At 36.9% G+C, this 14697-nt stretch overlaps 1 protein-coding gene across 4 annotated transcripts in view; it reads left to right on the top strand.

Annotated features, from left to right (window-relative positions):
- The window catches only part of Nrf1 (nuclear respiratory factor 1), an 88519-nt gene that overhangs the window by 30392 nt on the left and 43430 nt on the right, over window positions 1-14697 (top strand). For all 4 annotated transcript variants that reach the window (XM_048786934.1, XM_048786933.1, XM_015493834.2 and 1 more), the window contains 3 exons: window positions 12251-12409; window positions 13363-13554; window positions 14152-14253. In XM_048786934.1, the coding sequence (XP_048642891.1) occupies window positions 12251-12409; window positions 13363-13554; window positions 14152-14253 (453 nt within the window). The remainder of the gene's footprint in view (window positions 1-12250; window positions 12410-13362; window positions 13555-14151; window positions 14254-14697) is intronic.

Raw genomic sequence — 14697 nt, 5'->3', positions numbered from 1 at the left:
AATCACAGAAATGCAAAACAGTATTTTAATATTTTATATTAAACTTGCATTTTGGGGGCAGGTACCCACGATTGAACTCTGGAGCATTCGACCACTGAGCCATACCCCAGGCCTATTTTGTATTTTATTTAGAGACAGGGTCTCACTGAGTTGCCTAGTGTCTCACCATTGCTGAGGCTGGCTTTGAACTTTCGATCCTCCTGCCTCAGCCTGCCCAGCCACTGAGATTACAGGCAGTAGCTAAACTTGTATATATTTTTTTTAAGTGTAAGTTTGATGATGTTTCTGTTTTCTTTTACCGAAAGATTACTTTTTTTTAATATTAGGGTAAAAATGCCAACATCTCTTTTTCCCACCTTGCTTTTCTCTTAAATAGCTGCCGTATGTTTGAAGGCACATTCCTCAATTCTTTACTGGGCATATAATTTAATCTACCCTCCAGGGGATATTTATGTGTGTATGGTGTGTGTGTGTGTGTGTGTATGTATGTATGTGTACGTGTTCGTTCGTTGATTCAAGGAAGTAGAACTCAGTTATGAGCTATACCCAGAAAGAACAAAATAATTATAACTAGACCTAATTCTAGATTTCAGACCATTTTGGTAATTCATGATTTCCTTAACGTGATCAAATCCTAGAATTGTCAAACTGGACTGTAATAGAGGTAGACTTGGTTTAACCAGACATCTCTGCTAATTTTCTTATCTGCACTTAATGCTATGGGGATGACTGATGTTTATGCTGATAACCCTAACTTACAAATATAATTCTATATATATGATCATGTGATGTGTTCCGAACCATTCAGAGAGTAAACAATAGTTGATATTGTTCCCACGTTAGGTGGTTCATTAATTCTTCACAAATTAGAAAGTTTGCTTGTTTATTGGAAAGAATCATATACTAACTTAGAGTCAAAGATCTAGTCTACAGTCTAAATTTTACTGTTAGCCCAGATTCTCACTTTCATCTTCTGAGAAATAATGCATACCTTCCTACATTTATGAAGTCAGTGGAAGAAAAAAAGTGAGATTTTGTAAGGAAAAATGCATCATACAATTATTATTAACTTTTGGATAACCTGAACCATCTCTCACCCATGTTATATTAGGGAAAGTTAAGGAACTAAGAATTTTTATTTTTCTAAGCAATGAAGTTGGTCAATATAGGTGATAACATACATTGCAGGTTTAAAATTGAGGCATAAATAGAAAAAGCTATTTATTTATTTGTTTGTTTGTTTTTTGTTTGGGGGAGGGAGGTACTGGGGATTGAACTCAGGGGCACCCAACCACTGAGTCACATCCCCAGCCCTATTTTGTATTTTATTTAGAGACAGGGTCTCACTGAGTTTCTTAGCGCCTTGGTTTTTGCTGAGGCTGGCTTTGAATTCACCATCCTCCTGTGCCACTGTAATTACAGGCATGTCCCATTGCACCCAGCCAAAAGCAATTTATGAAACAAATTAAAACTAAAACAGGAATAGAACTTAGAGTTCATATTGCCAATGATTTTTTCTTTTGTTCTGTAAAACTATATGTGATCACCACCCAGGTTGAATGTTTCAGCTAATCTTTAAAAGAGTTTCTGGACTTGCTTCAGAGACTCTCAAAACCATCTCCTCCATGGATAGAAATTACGTAGAACAGAGTATCAGAACTTCTGTCAGAACTAACTGTCCTTCTTTTAGGAAGTAGCTCTGTATGGATTGGGGTGTTTTGTCTTTTTTTTTTTTTTTTTTTTTTGATAAAAGTATAATTCTTCATTGGTGAATAGAACGTTTCCTGAAAAACTTTACTCTTGTGTCTTAATTCTGATAATAGTCTTTTCTTATGGTTAATACACACAAACATACACACATGCAGAGCTTTGTAATATTCTTTGTGATAAAACGAAAACTTAAGGCACCTTTAAAAATAGTGGCTGGAACTCAGCCCCTATCTCCTGTCTTTCTGACCATCCTGTGTAAAAATTGGAGGAGGTTGAAATAAATCTTAGCAGAAGATATTATTAGTTTAGGGTAGGTCCTATAACTCCAGAATTCATCAACAATGAAATAATGAAGTCACCATTTTTAGAGATTTTGAAAGTCAGGTCAGCAAATTTTTCTAAAATCATTCAGATCAGTCAGGGCCTAGAGCTTGAGCTAATTGGAGCTTCTCAGATGTCGTTGTGCATAGGAATCACTGGAGAGTCTTCTTTAAATGCAAATTGGCCAGGCGATGTGATGCACACCTGTAATCCCAGTGACTCAGGACACTGAGGTAGGAGGAGGATGGCAAGTTTGAGACCAACCTCAGCAACTTAGTGAGACTCTATCTCAAAACAAAAAATTAAAAGGGCTGTGGATATAATTCAGTGGTAAAGTGCCCCTGGGTTCAATTCCCAGTACCAAATAAATAAATAAACAAAGGAGTCATAGGTATGGAGTGGGACCTGACATTCTGCGGTTGCAGCAAGTTCCCAGATGATGCCAACAGTGCTGATTCTCAGGCTGTTTTGAGTTCAAGGAATTGATATTGCTAATGAAAAATCAGTTCTGTTCTCTCCCACACTTGAATATTATAGGATTCTTTTGTTCTTGGGATCTGTATTTCAAGAGATCCAGGCAAAGATTATTTTATAAAAGAATCATCTCTGGAAATACCTGCTCAGTATTGCTGGCTAAAATCCATTCATCTATCCCTTCTCCCTTCCCTGTGTACCCCACCCCCCATGAACTTTCTGTCCTCCTCTTACTCTCACTGGGCAGTCTTTGTTCTTTAATATTCCCTTGGAGTGATGATGCAACAATATAGTAATTCTTCACCAGTTTCAGAGAAACCTTCAGAAACAGCACAGCGATTTTCTTCATTAGGAAGAAGTTATCTACCAGACTTGACCTGTTTTACTTAGGAAACATTCAGCCAGTTATCATTTTAGGTCTTTTGAGGGTCTGGTTTGGTTTTGAAAAAGCTTACACATGGCATAGCTCTTCTGACAAAAAAGTAAAAAACATTACGCTAAGTGAAATAAATGAGACACAAAAAGAAAATGCAGTCTGGGGGCTAGAGTTGTGGCTCAGCGGTAGAGTGTTCACCTAGCATAGGCAAGGCCCTGGGTTTGATCCTCAGCACCACATAAAAGTAAATTAAGTAATTAACAATATTGTATCCAACTACAATTAAAAAGTAAATATTAAAAAAAAAGAAAATGCAGTCTGATTCCACTTGTATGGGGTATCTAGAATTGGCAAATTGTAAACACAAAAAGTAGAATAGTGGTTACAGGGGCTGAGGTGAGTAGAAAAGAGGAGTTAATATTTTAATGGGTTTAGAGTTTCAGTTTGGGATGACAATGAAACAATTCTGGAAATAGATAATGAGGATGGTTATATAACAATGAGCGCAATTAATGTCACTGAATTGTATGTGTTACAACAGTAAATTTTATGTTTATGTTATATGTATTTTACCACAATTAAAAAGAGTTTATTAAAAGAAGAGTTAGATAAGAAGTATTTGAGTTTAATTGTCCTCAAAGGTGGCTACACAATAGAATCACCTGTGAATTTAAAGTCCTGGTGCCTAGACCATACTCCAGACCAGTTAAATCAGAATCTTTGAGGATGGGATACAAGTATGTCTGATGTTTAAACTCTTCAGGTTTCATTTTATCTATTGTGGATAACAATGCTAAATCACCTCCTTGTGCTACAGTGTTAGAAAAGAGGTGGGTTTTTTTTGTTTGTTTGTTTGTTTGTTTGTTTTACTGTCTGATATTATCAGAAAGTGTTTTTGTACATGACACCATGCCACATGCAGGATGAGATTTAAAATATATAGGTAACAAATGAAAACATAGGATGTATTCCTAAATAGAACATAGAATATGTTAAACAGAGAAGAATTAAGCTATATTCAGTAATACTAAAAGATGGTAATAGTCATATAGATTACATATTCAGGATACAACCAGACTAGGGATATATTTACAGTTTATATGGCAAAGAATTAGTATCCAGGACAGATTAATATTTCCTTCAAATTAATAAAAAGATAATTAGAAAAAATATGCAAAGCATTATAAGTAGTGCACAGAAAGAAAAAATAGTGAACATATAAAAATATTCTCAATTCACTAGCAATGGAAATTTAAAAAACCATTTCCCCCACATCAGATGAACCAAAATAAGAATGCTCATAATAGCCAGGTACAGGGCACCTGCCTATAATCTCTAGGTACTCAGGAGACTAAGGCAAGAGAACCGCAAGTCCTAGGTCAGCCGGGACAATTTAGACAGAGTTTCAAAATAAAAACTTAAAAAGACTGGGGAGGGGTTGGGGTTGTGGCTCAGTGGTAGAGTGCTTGCCTAGCATGTATGAGGCACTGGGTTCAATTCTCAGTACCACATATAAGTAAATAAATAAAATAAAGGCATTGTGTTCACCTACAACTAAAAAAGATATTGGGAGTGGGGGAAGGACGTGGGATATAGCTCAGTGGTAGGAACACTTGCAAAAGGTCTTGGGTTCAATCCCCAGTATAGGGGGATCTAGGTAATGGCAAAAAAAAAAAAAAAAAAAAATGGGATGGAGGGTGTGAAACAATGGGTATGGTGGGAATGGGATTGGCTAAGTCTTTCTGGAGGACAGTCTGGCAGTAGTTATTAAAGCCCTCAATCAGTGAGTCCAGTTTCTGAATTTCTCCTCAGGAGATGTACATGTGCACAAAGAGACATGGTCAAGCACTATTTGTAAGAGCAAAAACCATAACTATCAATAGAGGAATGATGAAATAAAATGGAAAACCTATACTATGGATACTAAGCAACTGTTAAAAAGAAAAACCATTTGACCTATTTATCCTGCTCCTTAGCATATACCCAAAGACTTAAAATCAGCATACTGTAGTAATGCAACCACATTAATGTTCATAGCAGCTCAATTCACAGTAGCTAAGATATGGAACCAACCTCTATGCCCTTCAACAGATGAAAAGATAAAGAAAATGTGATATATATATATATATACACACACACACAATGGAATATTACTCAGCCATAAAGAAGAATGAAATTATGGCATTTGTGGGTAAATGGATGGAACTGGAGACTATCATGCTAAGTGAAGTAAGCCACTCCCAAAAAACTAAAGGCTGAGTGTTCTCGCTGACACGTGGATGCTAACACATAATAAGCAAGGCAGGGAGTGGAGGTTCACTGAATTGACAAGGGGGAATGGGGGGAAGGGAGGAGGATTGGGAAAGACAGTAGAATGAATCAGACATAACTTTCCTATGTTCATATATAAATATATGACCAATATAATTTCATAACATGTACAATCACAAGAATGGGAAATTATACTTCATGTGTATATGATATGTCAAAATACATTCTACTATCATGTATAACTAAAAAGAACAAATAAAAAAATTTTAAAAAGAGATCATTATAGTTGTACTATGAGAAGATCTCTAGGACAAAATATGGAGGGGAAAAAGCAAGTTTTAAAATTTGTACACTATGGTACCATTGTGTTTTTCTTTAATCACATAACTCTGCCTTTTCAGCATATATTTATGTAAATGTATAGAATTTGGCTATCAGGAAGGCTATTGATCAACCTAATAATGCCTCTGGCAGGAGACTGAACTGGGGAGGGTGAATGGCATGAACGCCTGTGCCTTCATCAGTATCATTTTTGTACAAAATCATGTGCTACTCCCGCACATGATAACAGAAACTGACCAATCTGAGACTCTTTTTGAAAGAGAAGGTAGGACTTTAAGAGCATTTTGATTACCAAGAGGGAGTACTTTAATAGGTGGATAAGGTGTAAAGATAAGCGGCAGACATTTTGACCTGAGAGAAGTCTGAAGTCTCTAAATGAGAGTGTCTCCTTTGGCTGGCCCTGAATTTACTCATTCTGAAGTTACACTTCTCTTTCTTTCCAAACTGGCTCTTCCTGTATATTCTAAGGGAATGTGTTTTGTGGGACAATGAGATTGAGAGAAGCCAATGTATCTGTTGGCAAATCTAGGGAAACAGTGCATCAGAGAAGGATATCCACCTTTGTCATTTCTATGAACAGAGACTAATAGTACAAATATAAGTGCAGAGAATGAGCTAAGAAATTATTTATAATGCCCTTAAAATGCCTATTTGAGTATAATTAGGTTTATCAACCTGGAAGTTCATAATTTTAAAATTAAAAAAATAACAATATTGTCTGAAATTTTTTTAGTTTTCCTTCTCTTTCTTCATATTCCTATTTTCCTGTAAGCTATAGAAAACTTAACCTTTCAACTTTGTTTGATTTGCATTGTGTTCTCTTTAAAAATTTATTATGCTTTTGTCCCTTGGTATCCATTTGGGATTTGTTCCAGGACCCAAAGTTGACTAATATTTACATCTCTTTTATCAAACGGCATAGTATTTGCATAGAACCTACGTACATTCTCCCATGTACTTTAAATCATCTCTTGATTACTTATAAGTAGGACAGTGTAAATGCTATATAAATAGTTGTCTGTATATTATATACTACATTTATACTGTAGTCTGAATAATGACAAGAAAAAAAGTCAGAACAGACAGATGAAATTTTTCTTCCTGAAAATTTTTGATCCATAATTGCTTGAATCCATGGATACTTCATTCAGATGTGGAAGAGCACAGACCTCTTCAATAGAGAAAGAGTTGGGACACATTTTGCTTTGAAAGTCCTTTTCTTGGTAATTGAACCTAAAATAGACTTGAGGAGCCTTAAAATCCCAGGACTTGGGGGTAATAGAGCAAAGATAGAGGGTATGAGAGGAGAAGCAAAGAATTAACTGAATTTGCAAGTGGCAGATTTCTAACATAGTAATAATTGTTAGGCTTTTCTTTTTTCTTTTGGTTAGAACCCTGGACCTACCACATGCTAGGCAAGCTGTACCGCCAGGCTTTTAGAGTTTTAGGAAATCTTATTTTAAAACATTTATAGTCCCCACATCATCTTTGCTATTGACTGCCAGTCATATGAATTTGATATCCTTTTCTTTTCTGATTGTGCCCTTAGAAAGAGTAGTATTTTCTACTTTTTACTGGTTTGGGTTGGTTTATTAACCAGACTGGGGCACTTTAGGCCTATATAGAGCTCTAAATCAGAGTGAAAGCACCCAGAAAAGCTTGTTCCAGCCCAATTAAAGGACAATGGGAGAGGTTAGGCTTTATCTTGGCTGTTCCTGTTGATTGTCTCCCTGTGGATTAAAGACAGACCTTCCTTAACAAGCACATTGAGGAGCTTTGGTTTCCAAAACTCTAGGACAAATAATTAATCCAACTGGTAATGAGGACATAATGCTGAATTCTAGAAAGAAATCACTTAACTCTTTCTATACTAGACAGCTCATTTTTCCCTTATAATAGTCTCTTTAGACCTAACAATATTTATTTGGGACAGTGTATAAATGGTCTGTTAGAGCCAGGCACACAGTGACACATACCTGCAACCCCAGAGACTCAGGAGCCTAAGGCAGAAGGACCACAAGTTCAAAGCCAGTGTCAGCAACTCAGCAAGACTATCTCAAAATAAAAAAGGGTTGAGGATATGGCTCAGTGGTAAAGTACCCCTGTGTTCAATCCCTAGTAGCAGAAGAAAATAATAATAATAAAAAGTTTAGTAGAAAATAGTCTTTTCCAATGAAGTCAGATTATCTTTAAAAGTAAAAGAATCTACCAGGCATGTTGGCACATGCCTGTATTCCCAGCTACTAAGGAGGCTGAGGCAGGAGGATTACAAGTTTGAGGCCAGCCTAAGCAATTTGGTAGGATACTATCAAAATAAAAAGGGCTGGGGATATACCTCAGTGGTAGAGCACCTGTGGGTTCAATTCCTGGTACTAAAACAGTAACCAAAAAAGGTCAAAGAATCCTCCATCCCCAAAATGCATAACTTGAAAAATGAAATTCTGTAGTAAAAAATGCTTTTAACTCCTGTTTTAATACAGGGACAAATTTTGTATATTTGGTAATTGGTACTTGGAAAAGTTATGTCTGTCTCCAAATTAGAACTTGTAAGCTAGCAGATAATTTAACTCTGGTTCCTTTGTTTTACTTGTTGCGATTCTGCCTGAGGAAGTCACCTTCCCTTCATGCTGCTTCCATTTCTCCTGCCTTTCATATTAGCTTATTCTTAGAATTTTGAAACGTTTCTCATCCAGGAATTTATAGCATATAAAATGTTTTTGAGAAGTTTTCTAGTCTGTATTTTCTCTAATTACCCTCAAGTCACATTTTCTAAAATTTTCATTAGTAATGAACATTGTACATTTTTTAATGCTGAAGGATCCAGCAGAACAAGTCACCTAAACTACCTATGTATTGAGGGTAGGTTAGTGACAACTGTTTCCTTAATGCAAAGGACTGATTCACATGGTTAATTCGGTTCCTCCTTGGTTCTAGCATTCTTTCTTTCTTTTGTTTTATGGTGGAGGTAAGGATTGAACCATGGACCTTATGCATGCTAGGCAAACATTCAACTACTGAGCTACCGTCCCAATCCTTGATTCCAGCTTTTTTTTTTTTTTTTGGTAGTTGTAGATGGACAGAATGTCTTTATTTTGAAGTGATAGAAAGTGATAAAGTGCTTGCCTAGCATGCTCAAGGCCCTGGGTTTGAACCCTAATACTGCAAAAGAAAAAAAAAATTGTGTTGAATTAGCATCATGATGTCTCTCAACCTTATATGTTTTGCATACAAAATTTGAAGAGTTGCTGTTTAAGATATCTTTTGGTTAAAAAAAAATAGAACATTTGTTTTCCTCTTCATAAAATTAGAAATATTAGTTGCCAAATAACTATGATCTACCTATGTGGAGGATAAATGGTGTCTAAAAGACTTAATATGTCAAGTTCTAAATTTTATGACAGAGTTATGAATGCCATAGGAGTTGTTGAGGACAATGACATGACTGAAGTGATAATAAAACTGCTATTAATTCTGTGCACTATATCTACATATTTGTTATCATTGATCCTTGCAATTGACCCTGTATGTTTGTCAATATCATTACTATTTCACAGATGAGAACATTAAGATTTAGAAAGAGTTGGGATTCAGAGCCAACTCTCTTGAGTTTGTGCTGATAAAAAGAGCTGATTTGAAAATTTGTATATATCTCATGAAGAATGTAGGACTTGTTGGGCATTAAAAATTGAGTGTTGGCATTGGAAAAGTAGCATGAGGAAATAGTCCAGTAAAGGAGCAAATTAAAAGGCAAAGAAGCAGGAATGAGCTCAACAGCTCATAAGACAGTATGGATACTTGCCTAGAGGACCAGAGCTACTGTGGGAATGAGAGTAACGTGAGGCCATATTGTGGTGGGCAAGAGGAGCTGGACAGAGGGGTAGTTGCTAGTAGTTTAAAGCCATATGAAAATTTTTTTGAGTGTTGAATCTGTGTAGCATTAAGGAAAACTGTCTGTCAAGGATATGTAGGATGAGAGAAAGACATGGGAGAACTTGAGTTACACAAGAAAGTCAACTTTCTGGTTACATTATCCTTGGGGTAGGAATTGGGGAGTGAAGGTGAAACCAGAGAAAAAGGAATGGGCACCACAGACATTTCGAAAATGAAAGAATTGGACTTGCACTTGGCATCTAAGTGAGTATTAAAAATAAGATAACAATAAAGATAACCTTCAGGTTTTGAGCTTGGGTGGCTGGGGGAAGGGGGGTTTCTACTGGCAAAAACAGAGAAGTTGAGAAGACAAGTGGTTGGAGAAAAGGTAGAGTAGGGTTTAAGTGAGGAGGCATAGGCCTATATGTCAAGGAACCAGTGGGTTACCAAAATTCTGTGGAAAGCCTATTAGGAGGACCAAAGCAAGACTGAGTATGAAAGATCTCTATAGCCAGGTGTCAGAGTCACCAAGATCTTCAGAGCATAGAGAAGTAATGTGAGGGATCAGGAGCAGAGAGATCATCATATTAGAGAATGTATGGGCTCCACTTGTATTTGAGCAGGTTGTCAACCTTCTGTCCTCCACAACACATTCTTTCTGAAAACTTTAGAATTTTATTAATTTAGATTTAGTTATCCTTCACTTTTCATTTTCTCCAGACTCACCTAGGTATGATATAAAGGATTCTCCTTTTTGAAGCCTAGTAATAGGATTAAAATAAAGGGGAACTTTTAAAAATCTGTGGTATCAGTTTATTTAATTTATGCATTTGAGAAAGCTGTTCTTTTGTTTATGAAGAAATATAAGGACTAATCCTTTTTCTGCACTGAGTATCTAAAGCTAAAAAAGGAGCACTCCCAAGAAATCAGGATAGGGGAAAAATGACTTTGAGATGCACTTTCTTAAAATAACTGGGTAAATGACCTCATGAGCCAGCTGATAGCATGGGTTTGCAAATGGATACTTTTCTATTAGTCTGCTGCCCAATGCCGCAGAGCCAAATATATATGGAGTATATGATATCATATCCTGTAGGCAGGAGACTATCTGGGAGGGAATGAAATGGCAAGCTCCGTAGAGGAATTTACAGTATAAATACTGCCCATTAGACCTGTCTTTATTAGATAAATATTACTGATTTGGTTCATGGTTCATCCCTATTACATAACAATTTGTGTCATGTTCTTAGTAAAATAATACCTGGTATTTGTTATAAGAACATGGAATAGTTAAATAAGATCTTCAATATTAAAGGCTACCATACTCCTCTCTCATTAATACTTAAGTATTTTTGTTCATTTGTTTGTTTATTTTTTGGTTTTATAGCTATAGCCAGGTCCTTGAGTCTGACTCATTGTTCAGAATGTCCTTTCTCTTTGGTTGTGTGCTGCAGAGATAGTGCAGACATGTCTTTGGAACATGTAGGATGTTACTTCTCTGTGCTGTAGACTACCGGGTCAAAAGGGGAGCAGTAGGTCTTGGAGGAATTCTAAGCTCATAACTTGAGGAACTGCTTTTCTTGCCAAAACTCATTATCAATTATGAAGAATATTCACAAAGCAAACCCCCCTCCTCAGCACACACCCAGAGTGTGTTCAAAGTGCAAGAAATAAAGAAGAATGGCAGGACTGATGTTGTGGCTCAGTGGTAGAGTGCTTGCCTAGGTATATGTGAGGCACTGGGTTCAATTCTCAGCACTACATATGAATAAATAAAGGCCCATTGGCAATTTTAAAAATATTTTTTAAAACAAATAAGAAGAAGAATGGTAGTTGTCTCTGTGGTTTAAAACCTGTTTGGTCTGAATTCAATTGTAAAATAAAGTCTTAATGGGTCTAGAGGTATAGCTTGGTGGTAAAGAAATTGCCTAGAATACACAAGACCCTGTGTTCAATCAATCCCCAGGGCCTGGGTTCATTCCTCAGCACTGAAAAAACAAAATTTTTAAAAATCTGATTGATGTCCATAATGTATTTAAAAATCATCCAAGCAACTGGGTGTGGTGACACACATATATGATCCCAAGGATTCAGAGACTGAGACAGGAGAATAGCAAAAGGAGGGCTGGCCTGTACAACTTAGCAAGACCCTGTCTTAAAATAAAAAATTAAAAGGGCTGGGAATGTAGCTCAGTGATAGAGCACCTCTGGGTTCAATCCCCAGTACCACAAAAACAAAAGAAAGAAAAAAAAATCATGCAAGCTTCATTGTATCTATAGATAAGACTCACAGTGGCCTAGCTTTTTAGAAGAGTTTTAGGGTATTTTCCCCCCTTTATTAAGTAGAAAGTCTGTTTATTTTCATGTGTTTTATAATCAACTACCAAACTGAATTCTCTGATATTTGTAGTAGTTTTTCATTTGATTCTCAGGAGCGATTCAGTCATTTCATCTACAAATAATGATGATTTGATCTGCTCCTCACTTCTAACTCCTCTCGTATCTAATTGCGTTAATTACCAACTCCAGAACAATGTTTAAAACAGCTTGACTTGGACATCTTCAAGTACGTGGAAACTACAGAAGGGAAATTAGCTGTAATGCCAGTAGTATCCTAGGAGGCAAAAATCAAACTTGGGGGTAGATGTGCTAGTTCTTTTAGGAACAGGTCTACAAAAAGAAAAGGGGCCCTTTACCAGCAAATCTACACTTCTCCATCACCCATGAAACGTAGTAACCTGTGGAAAACAGGGTGTTCTCAGCACTAACATTAGAAATTATTTGGGACCTTGGAGGAAGGTTTCATAATCTTAGAATTTGTTAGGGGACATGGACATACCTGAGATGTCTTTCATGAATACTAATGATTACACTCTTCTCTTTCAGGCCCAGCTTCGGGCATTTATCCCAGAGATGCTCAAGTACTCCACAGGTCGGGGAAAACCAGGCTGGGGGAAAGAAAGCTGCAAGCCTATCTGGTGGCCTGAAGATATCCCATGGGCAAATGTCCGGAGTGACGTCCGCACAGAAGAGCAAAAGCAGAGGGTGAGCATTCCTCAGCCTGAGTTACCCATTGCTTTTCCACTCTGAATTAATCACCTCAAATTTTGTCATTACTATTTCTAAAATGTCTAAAAACATTTGTGTAATAGACCTATCCCTCCCAAGAAGTTCACTGGTCACTGATTTTATAACATTGCTCATTTGTCATTTCTTCCCTATAAAAAGTCCAGGATGGGTCCATGAATTTATATTTTGTCTTCTTAGTTGCCTTTTGAAGCAGCTTTAATTTTATGAGGTGCTTGGGAAAACCCAAGAAACTTAAAGTGAAAATATTAATCACTTGAAGACATAGAAATATTAGTAAGAATCACTGTTGAAAAATACAAGTATGAATTAGAGAGAGATGAACTTTTCCAAGTGAGCCTACTAATAACAAAACTTTGAGAAGAAAGACTAAACTAGATAATAGATAACATCCCTATTTTTCTGCATTTTTTTAAATTTAACTTTGAAGTTTACTGAGAATCTTAATATATGATTCTTGACTAGAATAATGTTTCTTTGTCAGAAGTTTAGTAAGAGTTTGGCCTTAGTTTGGAATAGGGTATAAAACCCAAAAGCTAAACTAGACTTTCACCAGGAAGGAAATCATTGGGAAACCTCCTTTAATATTTGGTGCTCAGTTTGCTTATTCCAGAATCAGTCTGTGGGAAATAATCCTAAAACAGTTTACTCTGCATAAGATTTGATTTGGGGCTGGGGATGTGGCTCAAGAGGTAGCGCGCTCGCCTGGCATGTGTGCGGCCCGGATTCAATCCTCAGCACCACATACAAACAAAGATGTTGTGTCCGCCGAAAACAAAAATAAATAAATAAATATTTAAAAAAAAAAAAAAAAGATTTGATTTGGTTTGAAACATAAGCAGCTGCATTATTGGGTTTAGATACTATGGTACTTTGTGGTTTAATGTGCTTTTCTGGTCTTTTGGTGACAGGTTTCATGGACACAAGCACTAAGGACCATAGTTAAAAACTGTTATAAACAGCATGGGCGGGAGGATCTTTTATATGCTTTTGAAGATCAACAAACACAGGCTACTACCACACACAGTATAGCCCATCTTGTACCATCACAGACTGTAGTGCAGACCTTTAGCAACCCTGACGGCACTGTCTCACTCATCCAGGTGAGTAAACCTAATGGTTACCAGAGAGGTGGGTCACTGGACACCTTCCCCAGACTGCAGGAAATTTTCTTGTGCAAACTCTTGTATAAGGTTCATACACCTCCCCTAGATCTCTCTCCTGGCTAAAATTGACTTTTAAACAGTATTTTAAATTGTTTTCATTTTAGTCAGTTCAGAGCTATGAGTAGCTTTCCTGGACATTTCCAAAATAAAACCCTTGAAAGTGGCTTCTTTTTTACTGTTTCACTATCAGTGGCCAGGGAATATTCCTTCTGAATTACCTCTTCTGTGGCAAACCCAATTTATTGACAGGAGGGGAACTTCTAAATTTCAGGTTGGGATGAGAGTAAGAAACCAGTTGACTAGCTCTGGCCACTGATTAGACATGTAATAGCTCTTCTAATACTGATCTATTTGGTTGAAATAAATTTCTGAAACTCATATGAGTCTCTGAGAAATAGTTTAATAGCTGATTTTACATCACAATTACATATTAATCATTATCTGCTGAATTTGGGGTTCAATGCATCTTAGTTCCTGAGGAGAGACAAGGCAGAGGGTCTAATCACTGATATCAGTTCCCGTGTTTTTCCTTAGGTTGGTACAGGGGCAACAGTGGCCACATTGGCTGATGCTTCAGAACTGCCAACCACAGTCACTGTTGCCCAAGTGAATTATTCTGCTGTGGCTGATGGAGAGGTAAGAAAGAGGATTCTGTCTATATCTGTTTAAATACCTAGATGACTAGGTGAGGGAGAGCTGAGGATTCAGAAGATGAAGAAGTAGCCTCTATGTCTATAACATTGTATTAAGTGTTTTTAACATCATGCTTTGACAATTTGGGGGGGTATCTTATGCTGTGTTTTTTTTTTTGTTTTTTTGTTTTTAGTTGTAGTTGGACACAACACCCTTATTTTATTTATTTATGTTTATGTGGTGCTGAGGATCCAACCCAGGGCCTCGTATGCGCTAAGCGAGCGCTCTACCATTGAGCCGCAACCCCAGCCCTTATACTGTGTATTTTAATTGTAACAATTAAAATCCACAGGGGCTAAGGATATGACTCAGTGTTGACCGCTTGCCTGTAGGGTGCGTGAAGTCCTGGGTTCAATCCACAGCACCTCCAAAAAAAAAAAAAAAAAG

The sequence above is a fragment of the Marmota marmota genome, unplaced genomic scaffold, assembly GCF_001458135.2.
Source record: "Marmota marmota marmota unplaced genomic scaffold, marMar, whole genome shotgun sequence".
Taxonomy (NCBI): Eukaryota; Metazoa; Chordata; class Mammalia; order Rodentia; family Sciuridae; genus Marmota; species Marmota marmota.
The sequence above is the reverse complement of the archived record's forward strand: the minus strand, read 5'-3'. Positions and strand labels throughout refer to the sequence as shown.